The following is a 26,717-nucleotide window of genomic DNA, read 5'->3' on the forward strand; positions in this document are numbered from 1 at the left end:
TCGTAGCCTACATTACAACCAAATAAAGTCCCAATTGATCCTAGATTGAATGAGCTCGATTAGTGGAGTAGTACACTACGGGCAAGCTTATGGTGCATCTTTTATGGCATATTAATGCTATTTCTGAGAGTGAGTGTATTCTTTCTATCTTGAGTTCCTAAGTGTTCTTAAATTTTATTGTGTGGAACTACTCTCTTTTGTTGTGTGAGGGAACTTGATTCATGAAGGAAAGGTAATGTCAGTGATCTCTATGTTAGAGTAAGTGGGTGAGTTGTGAATAATGCGTGGTACTTGTGAGTCAAAACTTGAGGTGAAGATGTTAGGCTTTTGTGCTTAGTCTATTTTAAATACTCTTGGTGTGATGAGTTAGGAGAATTGTTTAAAAAAGTCGTGTCTACAAAAAAGTGTAGTTTGATTGCTCGAGGACGAGCAATGGTTTAAGTGTAGGGTTTTGATGATAGGCTATAATTACGTATTTTAGTCACTTATTACACTCAAATTTATTGCACTTTAATAGTTAAAGCTTTAATCGCTAGTGTCTTGCACTAATTGTGTGTTTTATGCCTTGTAGGGGTGATTCCGAGCTATGTAGATGTTATGAAATGAATTCAAGTGATTTGGATCTTTGAAGTCTGAGTAAAAGCCCAAGGAATTAAGTTGGGATCGTATTCGGGGATCAACAGATGATAGAGCAACAAAACAAAGAATCGAGTAGGCATATTGTGCACTGTCTAGTAAAATACACATAACTATTCGCTCAGAACTTCATTTGGGCTTTACAATATAAGGTTGGAAAGCTAACTCAAAGGGATACAATTTTTATGTTTTACATTTTTTCAAATTCCAAATGGAAAAGGGTGAAAAATACGGTCGAAACTGCGACCGCGGACCTAACGCGGACTGAGGCAGTATACTGGGAAAGTACCGCGCTAGTACCGCGCCCGGACCGTGGACGTCCAGGCCTGGAAACTTGTCATTTTTCGCGTAGGAGAAAGTATAATTATTTAGGTTCGACCCTACTTGGTATATATACATGGAAAAACAGTATTTTGAGGGGAGAAGACCAATTTTTGACACAGATTCGACCTAAGGAGGCAGAGACACAATAGGAGCAAGGCGGGGAATTTTTCTACGAGTTTTTCCTTCCTCTTCCTATTTTTCATTGTTGGTTATGACTTTTAGTATTTTAGTTTTACATACTATTATGAATAGCTAATTTGTTATCTAGTGTTTTGATGGAACCTTTTGTAGGATAAATTCTTGTTATGTTTTTATATAATTGAGCCGTAGTATTTTCTCTATTTGTTCAATTATATTATTTTTGTGGTTGATTGAAGGGCCCTCAATTAGCTGTGCCTATATAGTATGTATTGCTCGGGAGATAGTGCATATTTAGGTAGTTGTTGAACAACATCACTCCCGGCGTATGTGAGGAATCAATAACCAAGGGTTTAAATGTGGCATTAGGGATAACGAAACCTTGGGTGCAATCTAAGTGAATTTTAATTAAAGCCAGCTAGCGTAACTCAAGAGAGTATGTCTAGTAAATTGTCATAATTAATTACAACATGCAGAGCGCTCATGATCTATCACGACCCGGATTTCCCACCCTCAGGAGTCGTGATGGCGCCTACTCGTAGGAGCTAGGCAAGCCACGAACTTAAAATCTTTAAACTCTTTCATTTTTAATTCCTTTTTAACCAATTAAATTAACAGGGAATAAACAATTAAATAACAGCGAAATATGAAGTTTAGCAGAAGTCTTAAATAAATATACAACCAAAATATCCCGAAGACCAACACATGCCTCGAACCAGAACCTGGTGTCACAACATCCACGGACTACTAAGAGTACTACATACAACAGTTTGAAGGAAAGATAACACTGTTTGTCCCGAATACATGAGACAACAGAACATAATATAAGATAGAGGAGACGCCGGGCCTGCGGACGCCTGCAAGGCTACCTCGGTGTCTCGGTGGACTGAAGGCTGGCTCCCGAGCTACTGCTGCTGACCAAATGCTGCTCCGGTATCTGTACATAAGTGCAGAGTGTAGCATCAACACAACCAACCCCATGTGCTGGTAAGTGTCTGGCCTAACCCCGGCGAGGTAGTGAAGAGGCTAGGACCAGACTCCAGATAAACCTGTGCAGTTATATATGTATACAACGGAAAAATAAAGCAGAATAAGCAGTTTAAATGGGAGGGGAACATGCTACGGGGAATAATAGATAAAGCAGAATCTCGAGAGAATTATAAGGAAAACCAAAGTCCACTCCTAACAAGGATAAGGAAAACAAAGACAGATTTCACTTTCTTTTCACATCTCGTTGCAGGCGTTCAACCCGATCCCATTTCTCATATCCTGTGGTAGGCGTATGTCACGACCCAATTCCCAAACCCGGTCGTGATGGCGCCTCTCGTGAAGACAAGGCCAGCCAGACCAATACATGACACCTCTTTTAAGCAGTTAAACAGTTCAGTAACAGTTCGAATATGATTTAATGATATTAATTAACGAAATTACAAACCAACACCGCCCTAATCGGGGTGTCTCAAGTCACGAGCATCTATGAGAATGTAATTCCACTTTACAAGTCTAGAAATACACTGAACAGGAATAGTGAATAACATAGAAAGACAGTGGTGCTGCGAACGCTGGCAGTCACCTCGCTAAAACCTCTACAACTCTGCCTCCACGCAGCCAATACCCGCTACCGGGTGAATAAATACCTGCAACTGCACGCGAGGTGCAGGGAGTAAAGTGAGTACTCCAACTCAGTGAGTAATAAAGGTAAATAATAACTGAGCAGCAGGAAATCACATAAAGCAACCAACATGCTATATAGAGTCGGGTACAACTTTCTGAGAAAATAGTGAAATATGTGAAATCTTTAGAAATATCTTGGCTCAGTTCAAATCCCTTTTGAAAATGATCCGTTCAACAGTTATGAAAACGATTTCAAAACAGTTAGTGCGAATAAGCATAGAAAAATCCGCCCCTCGGACACAACTATCACAGTATAACAAGTAAAGGCAAGTAAGTATGCAAAAATGAGTACATAAAAACTCGCCCCTCGGGCAATATCTCAAAGCAGTACCGGCCCCTCGGGCTCACCCTCAGAACACTCTCAGCCCCTCGGCTCTCTCTCTCAAATTACTCCCAGAACAGCATCATATAGTAACCGCTGCGGCGTGCAGCCCGATCCATATATCGCTGCGGCGTGCAGCCCAATCCGCATATCGCTGCGGCGTGCAGCCCGATCCGTATCTCGCTGCGGCGTGCAGCCCGATCCATATGGGTACCCGCGCTCACTGTGGGGGTGCAGACTCCGGAGGGGCTCCTACAGCCCAAGCGCTATATCAGTGCGGCGTGCAGTCCGATCCAATATATATATACTGCTGCGGTGTGCAGCCCGATCCATCTAATATACTGCTGCGACATGCAGCCCAATCCATATAAGCATCGCTGCGGCGCGCAGCCCGATCCATAATATAAACCCTCACATCCAGGCCCTTAGCCTCATATCACTCAGTGTATCCTCACATCTGGCCCCTCGGCCACACTCAGTATATCCTCACATCTGGCCCTCGGCCACACTCAGTCAGAATATAATCACAAGCCCCTCAGGCATTAGTAAAACAGTCGTGCTCAGCCCACATTATCATTTAAAATATTATTTAAGACTCAAATCTGGGTAAAAGTGGCTGAGTTGTAAAATAGCGGAGAAACAGTATGACTGAGTTCAAGTAATAAGTCAAAACAGTGAGGAAACAGTGATAATAATCCCCGAAGGATTCAAATAGTTGGCACGAAGCCCAAATATGGCAATCAGCCCAAATCACTATGATAACAAGTAAATTTCAGTCAAATACACGGTAAAATCATCAATCGGGACGGACCAAGTCACAATCCCCAACGGTGCTCTACCCCACGCTCGCTATCCGGCGTGCAAGTCACCTAAATATAACACTACGATGTGTAAATCCGGGGTTTCAAACCCTCAGGATATCATTTACAGTCATTACTCACCTCAAACCGGCAAAATCTCTAGCTCGCGACGCCTTTGCCCCTCAAGTTGGCCTCCACGCACGTCGAATCTATCCAAAATCAGAGCGAATACATCACAATATGCTAAGGGAACATTACCCAATCGAAAAGAATCGAAAAATATCAAGAATCTCGAAATTAGCAAAACCCGAGCCCCGGGCCCGCTCCTCGAAACTCAGAAATTTTTACATCAACGGGTTCCTTATCTCGCCGCGAGTCTATACATATCAAGAACTCCCAAATCCGAGTTCAAATGACCCATCCAATCCCCAAATCAAATTTCAAAATCTCAAGCCCTAGTTCTTCCATTTTTGGCCTAATTTCCATAAATTTCAAGGTTAATTTCACATAATAATCGTGTTTTAAGATCATTGAACTCACCTCCAATCAATCCCAGTCGAAACCCTCTTCAATTTCTCCCAAAAAGCTCTCAAGGTGCTAAACAATGGAGGAAAATGTGACCTAGCTCGCGGAGGAAATGTCATTAAAAACCATTCTGCCCAGTGAGTTTTAACTCTATGTGAACGCGAGGGCCCACTCGCGTTCGCGATGAACAAACTTTGCCTCAGACCAAATTACCCTTCGCGAACGCGGTCCTTAAACGCGAACACGATGCTTTGCCTGACTCAACTACGCGAACGCGGTTCTGATGCCGCGAATGCGAAGAACAAAAATTGCGAGACCTCAATTCCTCTTATGCGAACGCGAAGCACAGCCCGCGAACGCGATGAACAAAAACTCGAACCTATGCGAACGCGACACCCAGCTGCGAACACGAAGAACAAAAACCTCAGGACCCCAAATCCTTCTACGCGAACGCGATCGCCCACTCACGTTCGCGAAGGCCAAAAACCTGCTGCACTGATTGCTGCATTTTCTGCTACATTTCCAAGTCCAAAAGTTCCCGTCTAACCATCCGAAATCACCCTGAGGCCCCCGGGACCTCAACCAAAAGTGCCAACCCATCCTAAAACATCATTCAAACTTGCTCCAATCATCGAAACACCTCAAACAACACCATAACCATCAAAATTCATCGGATTCAAGCCTAAGTTCTTCCAAAACTTCCGAAACACGCATTCGATCAAAAACCCAACCAAACGACGTCCGAATGACCTGAAATTTTGCACACACATCACAAATCACACATCGAAGCCACAACAACTCTCGGAATTCTATTCCGACCCTTGGATCAAAATCTCACCTATCAACCGGAATTTGCCAAAATACTAACTTCGCCAATTCAAGCCTAATTCTACACCGGACTTCCAAAACCAATTCCGATCACGCTCCTAAGTCATAAATCACCCTGCGAAGCTAACCGGATCATAAAAACTCCGATCCGAGCTCGTATACAAATAAGTCATCTCCTGGTCAAACCTTTCAAATTTGAAGCTTTCAACTGAAACTGTTCTTTCAAATTCATTCCAAATTCTCCTGAAAACCAAAACCAACGATCTACATTAGTCATAATACATAACATAGGGCAAGTCATGCACGGGAACTGGCGATAAAAGTGCAAAAGCTCAAACCGACCGGTCGGGTCGTTACAGCGTACTACCCGCTCCCATTTCATTATATCTCGTGGTAGGCGTACCACCCATTCCCATTTCACCATATCTCGTGTAGGCGTACCACTTGCTCCCATTTCATCATATCTCGTGGTAGGCGTACCAGCCGCTCCCATTTCATTATATCTCGTGGTAGGCGTACCACCCGCTCCCATTTACAAGGCAACACAAAATCACAAGGAATCCCGACAAGGGAACAAAACAATATAATAACTCCCCGACAATGGAACAATAATATCAAACAAACATCCCGGCAAGGGAGAGTCAGCTATAACCAATCTTAACTAAACTACTACTCAGCTCAATTAATACCAGTACCCAGTCATAAATAAAATCCACGAAAATAAGCTAAATCCTTGCTCAATAGTGAGAATCATCAATTAAAGGATCCGTAGTATCATTTAAGAACACAACAAGTATCAATTTAAGACTCACGGTCATGCTCGACACCAACGTATATATACTCGTCACCATGCCTATACGTCGTACTCAACAAGAAGCAATTAACAAATATGACACAACTCCTAATTCCTCAAGCTAAGGTTAGACCGAACACTTACCTCGATGCCACGAACACCACTCAAGGTTCAATTATAGCTTTACCCCTCGATTCCACCGCTTCGCTTGTATCTAGTCACAAGTTACTTAATTACATCAATAAGCGCTAAATGGATCAATTTGAATGCATGGAAATTAATTTCCCAAAGTTTTGCCTAAAAAGTCGAAAATTGCCCCCGGTCCCACATTGTCAAAACCCGAGGTTTGAACGAAAACCCGATCGCCCATTCCCCCATGAACTGAAATATATAATTTATTTTGAAATCGGACCACAAATCGAGGTCCAAATCCCCAATTTTTAAAAAATCTAGGTTCTACCCCAAACATCCAATTTCACCCATGAAAATCTTTGATTTTAAGTTGAAATCATGCTAAAAGATGTTAATGATTGAAGAAAGTTAGTTAAAAACAACTTACAATTGATTTGGAGAAGAAGGAATTCTTGAAAAATCGCCTAAGTGTGTTTGTGTTTGAGAGAATATGAAATATGGGGTTTAAAATCGGCTAACTATAAAATTGTAGGTCTCATATGTGGGAATTGCAAACAGGGGTTCGCAATTGCGAACCCCGACCTCTGCAGATGTGGGAAATGCGAAACAGGGTTTGCATTTGCGAACTCTTCAGAAAAATGAAATCTTCGCATTTGCGAAGGGCATGTCGCATTTGCGCTCACTGGCCAGGCTGGGGAGTTTCGCATTTGCGAAATAAAGGTCTTATTTGTGAGAGGGGACTTGTCTGGGCTGGCTTCGCATTTGCGATCCAGCCTTCGCATTTGTTAACTCGCATTTGCGAGCCAGGCTTCGCAAATATGCGAAGCCTGTAGGCCTGGGCATACCAACAAGATTTTCTGCAATTTTCTAAGTCTTAAATGCAACCCGTGGCCTATCCAAAACTCACCCGAGCCCTCGGGGATCCAAACCAAATATACACACCCGAGCCCTCGGGGGTCCAAACCAAATATACACACAACCTCAAAAACATCCCACGTACTTATTCGTGCGATCAAATCGCTAAAATAACCTCAATAACAACATATCAAACCTCAAAATCAAGGACTTTTTCTCAAACTTCATCAAGTATCAAATCTAGCAATTTAGGTCCGAATCACGTCAAATGATATCCCTTTTTTAACCAAATTTTACAGAAATGACTTAAACCTTATATAAGACCTGTACCGGGCGCCAGCACCAAAATACGGGCCCGATACCATCGTGTTCTAATGAGATTTCATTTCATATTTCCTTAAACAATTTCAGAAAATAATTTTACTTCAAAATTCACTTCTCGGGCTTGGGATCTCGGAATTCGATTCCGGGCATACGCCCAAGTCTCATATTTTCCTATGGACCCTCCGGGACCGTCAAATCACGGGCCCGGATCCGTTTACCCAAAGCGTTGACCGAAGTCAAATTAGCTCATTTTATAACTAAATTTTATCATTTTTCACAAATTTTCATATTTAAGCTTTCCGGCTACGCGCCCGAACTGCGCACGCAAATCGAGGCAACTCTAAATGAGATTTTCAAGGCCTTGGAAACATAGAATTTAATTTAAAACAAGTGATGACCGTTTGGGTCATCACATGATCGGTAGAGAATACTTAGGCAAAGTTATAGAAGACATAGCGGGAAGGATTTCGACAATTGGGGAAATCATAACTGTTGACCTCCTTAATCATTTCTCCAACCTATAGTATCTTTTGTGTTAAGTTATTATTTTAATTTGTTAGTAGTTAGTTAAACACAAGAATCTTAATCTATAAGTTAGGAATTGTTCAAGATTGTATTCTTGGTGATAGTGAACAACTGTAGCTAATCCTTAGTTCTCCGTAGGATTCGACTCCGAACTTATAAACCGGATTATATTTGCAACGATCGCGTAGTCCTTTTTATAAGGCATAATTGGGCGTGATCAATACTTCTCCCAAGTTAAGTATACTATTTTCTTGTTCGTGATTTCAGTTGGTTTATCAACATTTTGTTATTGTGCTTAATTTCTTTTATAATTCAATTCAAAGAGTTAAGTATAATTTATTTACAATTTATGGTAAAATATAATTTATGATGATGTTAATGAATTAGCACAGAAGATAAGCTTTCTCCCATAATGATGGTGTTAGAATTAATGCCCAAAAGTATTATCGCACAGTAAAACTTAGAATCTTCTCTTCTTACAATCCCCTTGTGCATTATTTTATTGTGTTTCAGAATTTTATTTCTGTTAACTTGGGTTGAAAGAGGAAGATTGAAGCTCGATATCATGCTGAGTTCTCAGATGTTTGCTCCGCTATTGTTGGCTTGGATTCTCAGGTTGAATTTCTTATTTTTCTTTACTTAGGAATGTGCATAAAACTGTAGAATATTGATAGCGAATCAGATGTTTGTTCACTTCGTCCTTTTTTTTTTCTTTACTCAAGTTTGATTCTCACATAAAGCTTTGAATATTTGCCCTTTTATTTTGTTAATATGTTGGTTGCACTGTCGCGTCCACTCAGGTTTTTGTTACAGATTTCTGGTTCCTTTAGTTGTCCAGTAATTCTCATGAATCATAGTTTGAAATTTGGAAACACCTACAAGATTCTAAATAGAAATATATATTTTTTAAGTCAGTAAGAAACTATTGTGAGTTGTAGTTTGAAATTTAATAATAACTATATTAATAGTATGATCTTGGTTTCGTTTGGGGGGGGGGAGGTAAGATCTGTAAGCACATTGTACTTTTATGTTGCATTGAACTGTCCAAAAGTATATATAAAAAACATGTTTGATAATGTAGCTTTCTGTGCGGAGTGTGACTGATATTCAGTTGAACACTAAAAAAGTAACAAGCTGCATATGGAAGAACCTAAGCATCCAATTATTGCCAACTGCAAAATTCCTTGGACGATGATCGTCACTTCATGTGCATGATGAGGATGTAAATCTATGATATCTAATTCATCTGTTCTCCCTGTGTATACCTCCAACAGCAAAAAACCATTAGAAAATGTCATTTTTCAACTTGCAGCTCTCGAATATGCCTAAGTTCACCTTTTTCATTCTTATATCATTTACATTGTTATAATTTTTCTTATTCATAGTAAGTTGTTATTCTTTAAATTACTTTATGAAAATAACAACTCCTACCTTCGAATTTGATTGTGCAAGTTTTTGCTTCCATTGGAAACATACCAGGTAACATTTAGACTCAAAGCTCATTTCAACTTTGTTTCCTCTACTTCGACCACCTTTCTTTCTTGATGAAAACCTAGGTAACATCTTATGTGATCTTGTGTATTCTTTAATCGATGCATCCAGTAATATTGCTAAAATACTGGATTTACATATTTGCTCCATAAAAAAATTCCCTTTTTTTCTGCAAATTTGAAAAGAAAAACACCAACCATGATTAATCAGTTCTTTAAGTGTATATTGCATGACTTCATCTTATCATGTAGCAGTATGTCCTAACACCTTCATGGCCAGCTGTATAATCAAAAACCCAAGAAATAGTACTATACAAATAAACAACTCGTGTAGGACAAATTGAGAGAAAAAAAACTGAAAAAATCTCAAACTTTTACTATCAGATGCATCATGCACGTCTAAATGAGAAAATTTCAAACCCTTTATTTGAGTCACAATTTTTAATTGCAACCACATAATTCTAATATGTTAACTGAATTTGAACACCAAGTTGGCAATAGTGAGTAAACTATTATATCATTTATGCAAAATTATATTAAAGGGTATAAGGATAAATATATCTTTAAGATGCCATTTTGGTACTTCTAGCCATTGGAGTATCTGTTGGGGCATAGCTTCTTAAGGTGTTGCCATTGGCTAGCTCACCAAGTGGGCATCTATTTTCTGCTTGTAGCATACTGGGATAAAATGTGATTAGATTTGTCAATAGCTTAAGTGATATTATTGTTGAAAGACTAAGGTTACGTTTCATAGACAACGTACACTTCTGGTTTTCTCTACTTGCCTTAATTACTCCATGCTTTTCCCTTCTTCTTTTAAGTTCGAAAATATTCTTTTAGTTTTTGTTACTGCTGCAACCCATTAGGACTGAAAAAACAAATGCCGGCCTTTCCTAAGCAAGTAGAATTTCAGGCTTTTCCCAGGCAAACTGAAGTTAAATACACGTGACTGTCATTTTTACCATTCTACTTGAAATTTTAAGAATAAAAATACTATTTTTGATAGATGGAGAATAACAATACTATTTTTGATAGATGGAGAACTGTTGATAAGCAAGAAATAAGAAGAACTCTGTAGTCATGAAAGAATCATGCTATAGTGAAAAGGTAATTTCTCTTATTTAAGGTTTGCTTTAGGAACGGTCTCTGTTATCATTTAAACGTATCTTACATGATTTGCTGTATTTGATTCGATTAGTGTTTAGGATTCTGTATGATATCTTTTGTTTCTTATTCTATCTGTCTTGGTTTTTGTGAGTTAGACATATAACTTTGGTGCAACTCCTCACTGGTTGAAATTGAACACGGATCACTCTTCTTAGAGCCAGATATCAGAACGGACTAGATTACGAAGGTTTTATTGAGTCAAACACATATATTATGTGTGACAACTATTTACTTAATAATTTTGTAAAATCTTGGAATCCACATCGTTCTCACTTAATAGTTCATGTCATCTAGACCTTTAATATGAATATCGTTTGAGAATTAAATTAATATTTTGACAATTTATTCTCTCAAGTGTTTGAAGGCAGAAAAAGAGTGCTAATGTATGATCTTTTTCCCCATCAATTTCTATAATGCTTTACCACAATATAGCGGTCTTTGTGGTTTCTTTTGGTTGTTTTTTATTAATTAAGGTTAATGATTTAAGCTATTTTTATGACATCAAATAGCTCTCTACAGGAGAACCTTTATGTCAGGTAAATTGACTCAAGTGTGAGGAAACACTGTAAAATTTTTTGGGAGGAAGTGATTTGTGTATGTTCTAATTCAACATCTAATTTAAAGCCTAAACTTTCCATGTAAAAGAAGAAATATGAATTTTGTATCGCGTCATTACCAAAATTATTACTTTTTTCTACTGTCATTTCAGTCCATTCTAACCACTATTGCTATGCAGCTATAAGGTATATTGGTGTGTTCTCGCAACTCTCTTATACGCAGAATATCTTTTTAAAGTATGCTAAAGCTAAGTCTACTGCTTTTTTGGAACCAGTATTGACGTAAAAATATGAATGTATATGACAAACAATTTTATAAATGATATGTCAACTGCAACCAACTACTTCAATTCTCTTACTCTGTCTACTTATTTGCACACATCTTATATGTTTAGGTACCAGAGTCTCTTCAAACAATGCAAGAGAGGTGCATAACATTATGGTTGCATTAACACATCATCATTTGTCAATGTAAATAGTTTTACCAGGGCTGTAATTAAAGTATTCATTGGTAACCAGCAAATATTTTATTCCTAAATGCATGTACATAATATGGAGCAACACATATGCAATGTTATCTTTATCTGGCTTGATATTATGTAGTCACATACTCCAACTTATTTTTTTTTACGATTTCATGTAATCGTACATTCAAGCAATCCAAATAGAAATAACTATTCTGACTTTTATAATATTGAGCTCGTGCTGGCACGAGCCACCACTACCTAGTATAAATAAACTAACTCACGCTAATATGAATGTATGAAGGATGTCCTTACCATTTTTTTTTAAATTTAACTTCAATGATTTTTAGAAGACTCCCTTTCATATTATCAGCTAAGTTAGCTTTGCTTTTAACTTATCGATTTTTATATCAATCACACGTGTAATATTTTGTTGGCTTTTGATCGGTTTAAATTTACTCTTGTGATGACCCAAATGGTCATCACTTGTTTTAAATTAAATTCTATATTTCCGAGGCCTTGAAAACCTCATTTAGAGTTACCTCGATTTGCGTGCGCAGTCCGGGTGCGTAGCCGGAAAGCTTAAATATGAAAATCTGTGAAAAATGATAAAATTTGGCTATAAAATGAGTTAATTTGACTTCTGTCAACGTTTTGGGTAAACGGACCCGTATTTTGACGGTCCCGGAGAGTCCGTAGGAAAATATGGGACTTGGGCTTATGCCCGGAATCAAATTTCGAGGTCCGAGCCCGAGAAATTAATTTTTAAAGGAAATTGTCTTCTGAAATTGTTTAAGGAAATTTGAAATGAAATTTGATTAGAACATGGTGGTATCGGACCCGTATTTTGGTTCCGATGCCCGGTACAAGTCTTATATTTGATTTAAGACATTCCTGTAAAATTTGGTAAAAAACGGACGTCATTTGACGTAATTCAGACCTAAATTGCTAAAGTTGATGTTTTATGAAGTTTGAGAAAATTCTCTGATTTTGAGATTTAAATCGTTGTTATTGAGGTTATTTTGGCGATTTGATCACACGGACAAGTTCGAATGATGTTGTTGAGATAGTACGTATGTTTGGCTAGGAGCCCCGAGGGCTCAGGTGTATTTCGGATGTGTTTCAGAAAGTTTTGAACTTAAGAAAAATTGCAGAAACAGCTGATCTGATATTTTGATGTTTTCTTCTCCCGCGAACGCGATGCATTAATTCTCACTGAAGGAAAATCTTTCTACGCGAACGCGTAGCTCAGTTCGCGAACGCGAGGCAGTAAGGGGTTACCCTTCGCGAACGCGAGACTGGCCACGCGAACGCGAAGGCCAAATGGGCCAGGTCAGGGGGTGGGGTAATTAACCTACGCGAACGCGACCCATTGGACGCGAACGCGAGGGCTCGAGGGGATCCTTCTCCGCGAACGCGAGCCCGTTCACGCGAACGCGAAGGCTTAACCAGCCTTACCCATCGCGAACGCGAAGGGTCAGTCGCTATCGCGAAGGGCAATTTTGCCTAGCTTTTTTAAATAACCAGAAACAGTAGCATTTCGGGATTTATTCAAAACTTCATAACTTCTTCATCTTAACTCCAAATTGGGCGATTTTTGAAAGAAAATTTCACCACAAGTCCATAGGTATGTAATCCTAGAATCATTTTCTTCAACTTCCATTAACACCCGTTAGATTTCTAGGATTAAATCATGTGAATAAGGGTAGAAAATTAGGGATTTGGGTAGAGTTAGGGCTTTTTGATTAATTGTGATTTGGACCTCGTTTTGGGGTCGAATTCTGGAACTAATCATAAATTTGGGCTCGCGGGTGAATGGGGGAGCGGATTTTGTTTCGAATTTAATGTTTTGACCAAGCGGGCACGGGGTCGATTTATGGGTTTTTGGGAAGAATGCTTAGAAAGCTATAAATTTGCATTGGAATTGAATTGTTTAGTGTTTATTGATGCTATAAAGTCGATTATGTATAGATACAATTGATTTGGAGCCGAATTCGGAAGGAAAGGCGGTATTTGAGGATTGAGTTGGCCGTGGAAGTTTGAGGTAAGTGTCTGGTCTAACCTTAGCTTGAGGGATTAGGAGTTGTATCCTATTTTCTAATTGCTACTTGTTGAGCACGACATATAGGCATGATGACGAGTATCTATACGTTTGTGTCGAGCATGACCGTGAGTCTTATATTGACAGATATTGTGTTCTTAAATGTTGCTATGGATACTTTAATTGATGATTCTCGATATTGAGAAAAGATTTGGTTTATTCTCGTGGATTTTATTTATGATTAAGTATTGGTGCTATTTGAGCTGAATAAGAATTGAGTTAGGATTGGTCTAGTTGTTTCTCCCTTGCCGGGATGTTTGTTTTGGTACTGTTGTTCCCTTGACGGGAAGTTATTATATTGCTTTTGTTCCCTTGTCGGGATTCCTTGTGATTTTGTGTTGGCTTGTAAATGGGAGCGGGTGGTACGCCTACCACGAGATATAATGAAATGAGATCGGGTGGTACGCCTACCAAAAGATATGATGAAATGGGAGCGGGTGGTACGCCTACCACAAGATATGATGAAATGGGAGCGGGTAGTACACCTACCACAAGATACTATGGAATGGGAACGGGTGGTACGCCTACCACAAAATATGAGAAATGGGATCGGGTTGCACGTCTACAACGAAATGTGAACCGAAAGTGAAATCTGCCTTTGTTTTTCTTATCCTTTTTGGAAGATGAATTTTGATTTCCTTATAGCTCTCCTGAGATTTTGTTTATCTGTTATTCCCCGAAACATGTTTCCCCTTCTCATTTTTAAATGTTTTTTCTAGTTTATCTTTCCGCTGTATATATATAACTGCACAGGTCTATCTGGAGTCTGGTCCTAGCCTCGTCACTACCTCGCCGGGGTTAGGCCAGACACTTACCAGCACATGGGGTCGGTTGTGCTGATACTACACTCTGCACTTTGTGCAGATACCGGAGTAGCACTTGATCAGCAGCAGTAGGGGAGCCAGCCTTCAGTCCATCGAGACTCCGAGGTAGCCCTGCAGGCGTCCGCAGGCCCGACGTCTCCTCTATCTTATATTATGTTCTGTTATCACTTGTATCCGAGACAGACGATGTTTCTTTCTTTCAGACTTTTATATGTTGTAATCATAGTTAGTCCGTGAATGTTGTGACATCGGTTTCTAGGTAGAGACATATGTTGGCTATCCCTTTCTTTCGTACGATTTTGGTCTTATAATTGTTTAAGTCTTCCGCTTATTCTCATATTCCGCTCTTATATAATGGTTGATCACCTGTTAAGTTAATTGGTTAAAATGGGCTAAAATAAAAAGAACTTGAAATTTTCTCCATTTCGAGGCTTGCCTAGCTTCTACGAGTAGGCGCCATCACGACTCTCGAGGGTGGGAAATCCGGATCGTGACAAGTTGGTATCAGAGCTTTAGGTTACATAGGTCTCACAATTCACGGACAAGCTTAGTAGAGTCTGAGGGATCGGTATGGAGACGTCTGTATTTATCCCCAGAGGCTACAGAGTTAGGAAAACTTCATATTTGTTCTTTCTTGTCGTGCGGTTTGGTTTCTCAATGCTAATTGAATTTCTACTCTGTTCTTTTGGAGATGGCGAGAACATGCGCTTCCTCATCTACCGATCAGCAGCCCGAGCCCCCAGCAGCAGCTCCCACGAAGGGCAGAGGGCGAGGTCGATTTTGATGACGAGGTTCCAGCCCCAGCAGTTCCGGTGGGCCCAGCTCAACTCCCAGAGGGGTTTATTGCTACCCCAGTTCTTCAAGATGCTCTGGTCCGTCTAGTGGGCCTTATGGAGAGTATCACCAGGGCAGGTTTACTTCCTGCAGCACCACTCGTCTCTTAGGATGGAGGAGGAGCCCAGACTCTTGCTACTCGCACTCCGGAGCAGGTAGCTCCCCAGTTTCAGACTCCAGCGGCTCAGCCAGTTGGGGTAGTTCAGCCAGTTGCGGTAGCTCAGACCGGCGATGGTGCAGCCATGTCTGCCGATGCCTTGTGGAGATTGGACAGGTTCACCAAGCTCTTCACTACTACTTTCAGCGGTGCATCTACTGAGGATCCCTAGGATTATTTAGATAGCTGTCACGAGGTTCTTCGGAACATGGGTATTGTTGAGACCAATGGGGTTGATTTTGCTACATTTTTCTTGTCTGGGTCCGCCAAGACTCGGTGGAGGGATTATTGCTTAGCTAGACCAGCAGGATCACCAGCGTTGACCTAGGAGAAGTTCACACGGCTATTTCTGGAGAAGTTCTCCCTATTACACAGCGAGAGGCCTATCGGAGGCAGTTCGAGCGCCTCCAGCAGTGATCCATGACTGTCACCCAGTATGAGACCAGATTCATTGATTTGGCTCGCCATGCTCTTATCATACTTCCCACTGAGAGGGAGAGAGTTAGACGGTTTATTGATGGACTCATTCAGCCGATTCGTCTCCAGATGGCTAGAGAGACCAGGAGTGAGATATCCATCTAGGAGGCGGCCAATGTGGCCCGGAGAGTTGAGATGGTACTATCACAAGGGGGTGGTCACGGGGCAGACAAGAGACCCCCTCATTAAGGCAGATTCAGTGGTACCTTGTCTAGAGGTAGAGATTCATATGGAAGAGGCCATCCCCCTAGGTCTTTTCAGTCAGCACTTCAGGTTTCTCACGGCGCTTCAGGTGGTCGTGGTCCTCAAATGCACCATTATGATCAGCAGTCCTACAGTGTACCACCAGCTCCTATCAGTGCACCACCGATTCAGAGTTTCTAGGGTCGTCAGCCCCAGCAGCCGAGGGCTTGTTTTACTTGTGGCGACACGAGGCACATCGCTAGGTATTGCCCTTGAGCTTCGAGCAGTTCTCTGCATCAGGGTTCCCGTGCGATGGTTCAGGCACCAGGTGTTCCACAGGCCGCCCAGCCAGCTAGAGGTGGGGGTAAAGGTGCTAGAGGTGGAGGTAGAGGTGGAGCTCAGACCGCTAGAGGTGGAGGCCAGCCGCATCAGGCCGATCTAGAGACGTAGTCCAGAGTGGTGAGGCCCAGCCCCGATGTTATGCTCTTCCACCTAGGCCCGAGGCTGAGTCTTCAGATGCAGTTATTACAGGTACTGTTCTGGTTTGTGGCAGAGATGCTTCAGTTTTATTTGATCCAGGGTCTACCTACTCCTACGTGTCATCTTATTTTGCACCGTACCTGGTCATGCCTAGTGATTCTTTGAGTGCTCCTGTTAATGTGTCTACACCGGTGGGTGATTCTATTGTGGTAGATCAAGTCCATCGTTCTTGTATTGTGGTCATTGACGACCTTGAGACTCGTGTAGATTTCTAGACATGGTCGATTTTGATTTTATATTGGGATGGACTGGTTATCACCTTACCACACTATCTTGGACTATCATGCCAAGACTGTGACCTTAGCCATACTGGTTTTGCCTCGTCTAGAGTGGAAAAGGACTCCTGGTTATTCTACCCGTAGTGTCATTTCTTATGTAAAGGCTCGGCGTATGGTCGAGAAGGGGTGCTTGGCTTATTTGGCTTATGTTCGCGATTCTAGTGCTGAGGTCCCTCCTATTGATTCTGTACCCGTTGTTTGAGAGTTTCCTGAGGTATTTCCTTCAGACCTGTCGGGTATGCCACCCGACAGGGATATCGACTTTTGCATTGATCTGGTTCTGGGCACTCAGCCCATTTCTATTTTGCCGTATCGTATGGCCCCGCCTGAGTTGAAAGAGTTAAAGGAGCAGTTGCAAGACTTGCTTGAGAAAGGGTTTTATTAGACCTAGTGTTTCGCCTTGGGGTGCATCGATGTTGTTTGTTAAGAAGAAGTATGGGTCAATGAGAATGTGTATTGATTACCAGCAATTGAACAAGGTTACAATCAAGAATAAGTATCCGCTGCCGAGGATTGATGATTTGTTTGACCAGCTTCAGGGTGCCAAGGTATTTTTAAAGATTGACTTGAGATCTGGCTACCATCAGTTGAGGATTAGGGCATCCGATGTCCCTAAGACAGCTTTCCGCACTCGGTACGGGCATTATGAGTTCTTGGTGATGTCATTCGGGTTGACTAATGCCCCAGCAGCTTTTATGGATTTGATGAACCGAGTGTTCAGGCCTTATTTGGACTCGTTCGTGATAGTCTTCATTGATGATATATTGATATATTCCCGCAGCCAGGAGGAGCACGAGCAGCACCTTAGAGTGGTTCTTCAAACTTTGAGGGATAGTCAGTTATATGCCAAGCTCTCTAAGTGTGAGTTCTGGTTGAGCTCAGTTGCATTTTTGGGTCATGTTGTATCAGCAGAGGGTATTCAAGTGGACCCAAAGAAGATTGAGGCGGTCAAGAATTGGCCTAGACCATCATCAGCTATAGGGATTCGGAGTTTCTTGGGATTAGAGGCTACTATCGTCGGTTCGTAGAGGGGTTTTCATTTATTGCAGCCCTGATGACCAGATTGACCCAGAAGGGTGCTCAGTTTAGATGGTCGGATGAGTGTGAGGCGAGCTTTCAGAAGCTCAAGACAGCTCTGACTACGGCACCGGTGTTGGTTTTGCCCACAAGTTCAGGGCCTTATACAGTTTATTGTGATGCATCTCGTGTTGGACTTGGAACAGTGTTGATGCAGGATGGCAAGGTCATTGCCTATGCTTCACAGCAATTGAAGATTCATGAGAAGAACTATCCGGTTCATGATTTGGAGTTAGCAGCCATAGTTCACGCGTTGAAGATTTGGAGGCATTATCTGTATGGCGTGGCATGTGAGGTGTTCACGAATCACAAGAGTCTTCAGTATTTGTTCAAGCAAAAGGAGTTGAATTTGAGGCAGAGGAGGTGGTTGGAGTTGTTGAAAGATTATGATATCACCATCTTATATCATCCGGGAAAGGCCAATGTGGTGGCCGATGCATTGAGTAGGAAGTCAGCCAATATGGGCAGTCTTGCTTATATTCCGGTCGGTGAGAGACCGCTTGCTTTGGATGTTCAGGCTTTGGCCAATCAGTTCGTGAGACTGGATGTTTTTGAGCCCAGTCGTGTGTTGGCTTGCACGGTCGCCCGTTCTTCATTATTGGAGCGTATCCGTGATCGGCTGTATGATGATCCCCATTTATGTGTCCTTAGAGACACGGTGCAGCGCGGAGGTGCCAAGCAGGTTACCTTAGATGATGATGGAGTTTTGAGATTGCAGGGTTGAGTTTGTGTGCCCAATGTGGATGGTCTTCGAGAGTTGATTTTAGAGGAGGCTCATAGTTCGCGGTACTCTATTCATCCGGGCGCCGGGAAGATGTATCAGGATTTGCGTCAGCATTATTGGTTGCAGAGAATGAGGAAGGATATCGTTGCATATGTGGCTCGGTGTTTGAATTGTTAGCAGGTTAAGTACGAGCATCAGAGGCCTGGTGGTTTATTTCAGAGGATTGAGCTTCCCGAGTGGAAGTGGGAGCGGATCACTATGGACTTCGTTACTGGACTCTCGCAGACCCGGAAGAAGTTCGACGCAGTATGGGTCATTGTTGATAGGCTGACCAAGTCAGCACATTTCATTCCTGTGGCAGTCTCCTATTCTTCTGAGAGGTTAGCTGAGATCTATATTCGGGAGATTGTTCGCCTTCATGGTGTGCCCATGTCTATCATTTCAGACCGAGGTACGCAGTTTACCTCGCGTTTCTGGAGAGCAGTTCAGCGAGATTTGGACACACGGGTTGAGTTGAGCGCAGCATTTCATCCTCAGACGGACGGGCAGTTCGAGCGGACTATTCAGATTTTGGAGGATATGCTTCGAGCCTGTGTCATTGACTTTGGAGGCTCGTGGGATCAGTTTTTTCCTTTAGTGGAGTTTGCCTACAACAACAGCTACCAGTCGAGTATCCAGATGGCTCCTTATGAGGCCTTATATGGTAGGCGGTGTCGATCTCCGGTTGGATGGTTTGAGCTGGAGAGGCTCGGTATGTTGGGTACGGAATCTGGTTCAGGAGGCCTTGGACAAGGTCAGGATTATTCAAGATAGGCTTCGTACAACTCAGTCCAGGCAAAAGAGTTATGCAGACCGCAAGGTTCGAGATGTGGCTTTCATGGTCGGTGAGCGGGTATTGCTCCGAGTGTCGCCTATGAAGGGCGTGATGAGATTTGGGAAGAAGGGCAAGCTTAGCCCTAGGTTCGTTGGTCCATTTGAGATTCTTGATCGAGTGGGGGAGGTGGCTTATAGACTTGCATTGCCGCCGAGCTTGTCAGCCGTGCATCCAGTGTTTCATGTGTCCATGCTTCGGAGGTATCACGGCGATCCATCCCACGTGTTAGATTTCAGCACTGTCCAGTTGGACAAGGACTTGTCTTATGAGGAGGAGCCGATAGCTATTCTAGACCGACAGGTTCGTCCGTTGAGGTCAAAGAGTTTCCCTTCTGTTCGTGTTCAGTGGAGAGGTCAGCTTGCTGAGGCGTCGACCTGGGAGTCCGAGTCCGATATGCCGAGCCGTTATCCCCATCTTTTTCCCGACTCAGGTACTTCCTTCTTATGTCCGTTCGAGGATGAACGATTGTATTAGAGGTGCAGAATGTGATGACCCAAACGGTCATTACTTGTTTTAAATTAAATTCTATGTTTTCGAGGCCATGAAAACCACATCTAGAGTCACCCCGATTTGCATGCACAGTCCGGGCGCATAGCCGGAAAGCTTAAATATGAAAATCTGTGAAAAATGGTAAAATTTGGCTATAAAATGAGTTAATTTGACTTCTGTCAACGTTTTGGGTAAACGGACCCGGACCCGTGATTTGACGGTCCCGGAGGGTCCGTAGGAAAATATGGGACTTGGGCGTATGCCCGGAATCGAATTCCGAGGTCCCGAGCGCGAGAAATGAATTTTTAAAGGAAATTGTCTTTTGAAATTGGTTAAGGAAATTTGAAATGAAATTTGATTAGAACATGGTGGTATCGGGCCCGTATTTTGGTTCCGGCGACCGGTACAGGTCTTATATATGATTTAAGACATTCCTGTAAAATTTGGTGAAAACGGACGTCATTTGACGTAATTCAGACCTAAATTCCTAAAGTTAATGTTTTATGAAGTTTGAGAAAATTCTTTGATTTTGAGATTTAAATCATTGTTATTGAGGTTATTTTGGCAATTTGATCGCAAGGATAAGTTCGTATGATGTTGTTGAGTTATTACGTATGTTTGGTTAGGAGCCCCGAGGGCTCGGGTGTGTTTCGGGAAGTTTTGAACTTAAGAAAAATTGCAGAAACAACTGATCTGATATTCTGATGTTTTCTTCTTCGCGTTCGCGGGAGAACCCACGCGAACGCGATGCATTAATTCTCACTGATGAAAAATCCTTCTACGCGAACATGTAGCTTAGGTCGCAAACGCGAGGCAGTGGGGGGTTACCCTTCGCGAACGCGTGACTGGCCACGCGAACGCGAAGGCCAAATGGGCCAGGGCAGGGGGTCGGGTAATTACCCTACGCGAACGCGACCCATTGGACTCGAACGCGAGGGCTCGAGAGGATCCTTCTCCGCGAACGCGAGCCCGTTCATGCGAACACGAAGGCTTAACCAGCCTTACCCATCGCGAATGCGAAGGGTCTGTCGCGATCGCGAAGGGCAATTTTGCCCAACTATTTTAAATAACCAGAAACAGTAGCATTTCAGGATTTATTCAAAACTTCATAACTTCTTCATCTTAACTCCAAATTGGGCAATTTTTGAAAGAGGATTTCACCACAAGTTCATAGGTATGTAATCCTAGACTCATTTTCTTCAACTTCCATTAACACCCATTAGATTTCTAGGCTTAAATCATGTGAATAAGGGTATAAAATTAGGGATTTGGGTAGAGTTAGGACTTTTTGATTAATTTTGATTTGGACCTCGTTTTGGGGTCGAATTCTGGAACTAATAATATATTTGGGCTCGTGGGTGAATGGGGGAGCAGATTTTGGTTCGAACTTTGTGTTTTGACCACGCGGGCCCGGGGTCGATTTTTGGATTTTTGGGAAGAATGCTTAGAAAGCTATAAATTTGCATTGGAATTGAATTGTTTAGTGTTTATTGACGCTATGAAGTCGATTATGTATAGATACAATTGATTTGGAGCCGGATTCGAAAGGAAAGGCGGTATTTGAGGGTTGAGTTGGCCGTGGAAGTTTGAGGTAAGTGTCCGGTCTAACATTAGCTTGAGGGATTAGGAGTTGTGTCCTATTTGCTAATTGCTTCTTGTTGAGTACGACATATAGGCATGGTGACGAGTATCTATACGTTGGTGTCGAGCATGATCGTGAGTCTTCTATTGACAGATATTGTGTTCTTAAATGTTGCTATGGATACTTTAATTGATGATTCTCGATATTGAGAAAAGATTTGGTTTATTCTCGTGGATTTTATTTATGATTAAGTATTGGTGCTATTTGAGCTGAATAAGAATTGAGTTAGGATTGGTTATAGCTGTTTCTCCCTTGCCGGGATGTTTGTTTTGGTACTGTTGTTCCCTTGCCGGGAAGTTATTATATTGCTTTTGTTCCCTTTTCGGGATTCCTTGTGATTTTGTGTTGTCTTGTAAATGGGAGCGGGTGGTACGCCTACCACGAGATATAATGAAATGGTTACCACAGGATATGAGAAATGGGATCGGGTTGCACGCCTGCAACGAAATGTGAATCAAAAGTGAAATCTGCCTTTGTTTTTCTTATCCTTGTTGGAAGATGAATTTTGGTTTGCTTATAGCTCTCCTGAGATTTTGTTTATCTGTTATTCCCCGAAACATGTTTCCCCTTCCCAGTTTTAAATGTTTGTTCTAGTTTATCTTTCCGCTATATATATATATATATATATATATATATATATATATATATATATATATATATATATATATATATATATATANATATATATATATATATATATATATATATATATATATATATATATATATATATATATATATATATATATAACTGCACAGGTCTATCTGGAGTTTGGTCCTAGCCTCGTCACTACCTCGCCGGGGTTAGGCCAGGCACTTACCATCACATGGGGTCGGTTGTGCTGATACTACACTCTGCACTCTGTGCAGATACCGGAGCAACACTTGATCAGCAGCAGTAAGGGAGCCAGCCTTCAGTCCATGGAGACTCCGAGGTAGCCCTGCAGGCGTCCGCAGGCCCGGAGTCTCCTCTATCTTATATTATGTGCTGTTATCACTTGTATCCGAGATAGACGGTGTTTCTTTCTTTCAAACTTTTATATGTAGTAATCATAGTTAGTCCGTGAATGTTGTGACACCTGTTTCTGGGTAAAGACATATGTTGGCTATTCCTTTCTTTTGTACGATTTTGGTATTATAATCGTTTAAGTCTTCCGCTTATTGTCTTATTACGCTATTATATAATGGTTGATCACCTGTTAAGTTAATTGGTTAAAATGGGCTAAAATAAAAGGAACTTGAAATTTTCCGCATTTCGTGGCTTGCCTAGCTTCTATGAGTAGGCGCCATCACGACTCTCGAGGGTGGAAAATCCGGATCGTGACAACTCTATTTTCAAATATAATATTCTTTATACTCCACGTTATCACTACTGTACGAAGAAAATATTAAATCTAAAATCTAAAAGAAAAAAATACATACATACATACATATATATACATATATATATATATACATATATATACATACATACATACATATATATATATATATATATATATATATATATATATATATATATATATATATATAAATAATTTATTCAAGATAATAACTTAAATAACTTGTGCATGTCGAATAGTTATTGTTTATACTTTATATATGAATATATTATACATCATAATACACAAAAGTTATTGAATAAAGGCCATATAAGTGCCTGAGGAAGGTTTCAATGAACAATTAAAGCTAAATCCTGAATAAGAATAAACTTTCAAGACTATATTACAAATAATCGATTATTCATAGAACGAGGTTGTTTTTTGTAGATGGCTCTGGAGGAAATGAAAAAATATTCCTATATCGTGCATTATTTATAAATATTAGATCAAGAGGCATGATAATATTAGCAACATCAATAACATGGTGTAGAGGGTTGTAGGACTCGCTTTATATTCGACCTACCTCTACAAACAATTGAAACGACCATAAAAATATGTCAAATCATAGTGGTGGTGCTAAATTGATAAGAAAATAAAAGTTAATAATATGGGATGAAACACAAATGGCATGGTGTTAGACGGTCAGAATAATTTACAAGAGCTTTTAGAGATATAATGGATGTTGATAAATTGTTTGGTGAAAAAGCAATAGTTTTTGGAGGTGATTTCCGTCAAGTACTACCAATAGTTTAAAATTCCACAAGAGCGTAGACTATTAGTGCTGGCTTGGTTAAGTCATACTTATGACCTCAAGTGATAAAGATTTGGCTAATAAGAAATATGAGAGTATATCTAAATCATGTATTCTGTGATTTCTTGATTTATGTCGGAAGCATATATATATATATATATATATATATATATATATATATATATATATATTAAAGCAAGAAAATTACCATATATAATTGACATTATGGTTAAGCCAAGTGGCAAGCTAATAAATGTCAATAGTATATGGTAACTTTATTCTATATTTGACCATTTTAGTTATATATATATATATATATATATATATATATGAATTTGAATTAAAAGATAATTTTGAATTTATAGATAAAGTTCTAAAATTCGAATTTAAATTAAAAATAAAATTTATCTTTTTTTTATCATGTTATCATACTTAATTCGGTTAATGATCATATCCAATCATGTTAGGAACTTTTGTTATTTTTTCTAATTATTTAAATACTACCTCGCCTCTAGCAAAAAAAAAACCTACTCCATATTTAAAATCCTATAACTATAGTTCTTTGAAACACTGTAGCTAGATTTGAATAAAACAAAATTCTTTTAAAATAAATGTAATATATAGGGTACACGTTTGTATTTATCTAAATATATAGGGTACACGTCTGTATTTGATGTGATTTGAGGCTTCGAGCAAGTCCGTGTTATGTTTTTAGACTTGTAAGGGTGTTTGGTTTGGAGCCCCGGGGGTCTCGGGTGTGATTCGGGATAGCTCCGTAGTGATTTGCTAAGAAATAGGATTGCTGGTACTGGTATGATCGCAATTGCGATGTATTGGTTGAAAATGTGACCTCGCATTTGCGAGGTTCTGTTCGCATTGGCGAACCTGGGCGGTTGGGGGGATGGCTCGTATTTGCGACATTTGGGTCGCTTTTGCGAGGCCTGAAGGGTTCGCATTTGCGAAACCCTTATCGCATTTGTGAAGTAGGCCAGTTCAGTCGGGGGTCGCATTTGCGATGAAATCTTCGCATTTGCGGTCCCCCTGTTGCAAATGCGACATTAGAGGGCTGTGTTCAGCTATTAATTTTGAGACTTAGACCATTTAGCTCATTTTCTTCATCGTCTTAGGCGATTTTTGGAGCCAACAATATTTAAACTGTGCACTGCCAGGGGGTCGAATGGCGCGAACCATAGACGCATCTATTACCCCGCTCGCGAATCATACATGCGACGCGGTCAAATATAAATAAACACAACAATCATTCAATCAAGAATTCTCAAGGAACAATTATCCAAGGAAAAGCCAATTCCCTTTTTAAAATTCAAGAAAATGAAGTTTAATCTTTTTAGAAATTCATTTAGGAGTACGTAGTCCCCACAAATAGGAGCACATAACCTATTACCTCATGAGTACGTAGTCCCCACAAATAGGATCACATAACCTATTAACTCACCTATGGAGACAATTCCCTCTTACAAGGTTAGAAAGGAGACTCACCTCGCTCCGAAGATCCATAACCGGCATTCCACGCTCTTCTAAAGACTCGAATTGATGCACAATGCTTCCAAACTAGCCAATAATTATGCAAATCCATTAATATACGCTCAATTACTCCTTACAATCCAATTCACAACAATTCCTAATCCCGATCGAAAAGTTGCCAAAAATACCTTCGGGCCCACGTGCCCGGATTCCAAAACTTTTCGAGGATTAAACTTACCCATAACCCCACGAACTCAAATATATAATTTACTCTAAATTTCATACCCAAAATCATGGTCAAATTCCAAGAATATCAATTTTCTAGGTTTTCCCTCAAACCCCAAGTTTCTACCAATTTCATGCTCAATTCTGAACATAATCAATGTATCTAACTCAAGATAGGCGTGGCTACCTTACCTTATCGTTGATGATGAAAACTCCCTCTTGAAACCCTCCAAGAATCGCCCAAGCCAAGAGAAATATGAGAGAAAATGGCCAAATTCCAATTTTTAAAACACTCACTGCATCCAGTCCTTTCGTACCTGCGGTCCCGCAGGTGCGGGTCAATTATCGTTTCTGCGGTCTTCCCCCAAGCCTTCAACTTCCGCATATGCGCTTCTCCTTTTGCAGGTGCGGTCTCGCATTTACGGCAAAATTACCGCATCTACGGTTCCAGACTAGCCGTCCATTTCTGCTTCTACGGCTCGAAGGTCGCTTCTGCGACTCTAGTTTCGCAGGTGCGGTTACACTAGCAGCCAGCAAACTTCAGCCTTATCCAAAATCCCATATTCGATCCGTTAACCATACGGAATCCACCCGAGGCCCCCGGGACCCAAACCAATCATACCAACCAGTCCCAAAATGCATTACGGACTTGCTCGAGGCCTGAAATCACATCGAACAACGTTACAATCATGAATTGACCTCCAATCCAAGCTTTATGAACTTTAGAATTTCAAACTTCTACTTTCAATGTTTAAACCTATCAAATCACGTCAGATTGACTTCAAATTTTACACACAAGTCATATTCGACATTACGGACCTACTACAACTTTCAGAATCAGATTCCAACCCCGGTATCAAAAAGTCCACTTCCGGTCAAACTTCTCAAAACCTTCAAATTTCTATCTTTAGCCAAATGACTTCAAAATGACCTACGAGCCTCCGAATTCACTTCCGATCACGCTCCCAACTCCAGAATCACCATACGGAGCTACTCCCAAACTTGGAATCCCAAATAGACATCGATAACACTGAAATGCACTTCAACCCAAACTTATGAAATTTCTTCCAAAATGCTAACTTCCACAATAGGCGCCAAAACGCTCCCGGGTCATCCAAAAACCC

The 26,717-nt window shown here is 40.8% G+C and overlaps 1 protein-coding gene across 1 annotated transcript in view; it reads left to right on the top strand.

The window, feature by feature from the left end:
- The window catches only part of LOC109218738 (RNA-directed DNA polymerase homolog), a 53,731-nt gene continuing 44,411 nt past the window's right edge, over window positions 17,398–26,717 (top strand). Inside the window, exon 1 of the mRNA XM_019383125.1 lies at window positions 17,398–17,817. Within this exon, the coding sequence (XP_019238670.1) occupies window positions 17,398–17,817 (420 nt within the window). The remainder of the gene's footprint in view (window positions 17,818–26,717) is intronic.

The sequence above is a fragment of the Nicotiana attenuata genome, chromosome 2 (genome assembly GCF_001879085.1).
Source record: "Nicotiana attenuata strain UT chromosome 2, NIATTr2, whole genome shotgun sequence".
NCBI classification, from domain to species: domain Eukaryota; kingdom Viridiplantae; phylum Streptophyta; class Magnoliopsida; order Solanales; family Solanaceae; genus Nicotiana; species Nicotiana attenuata.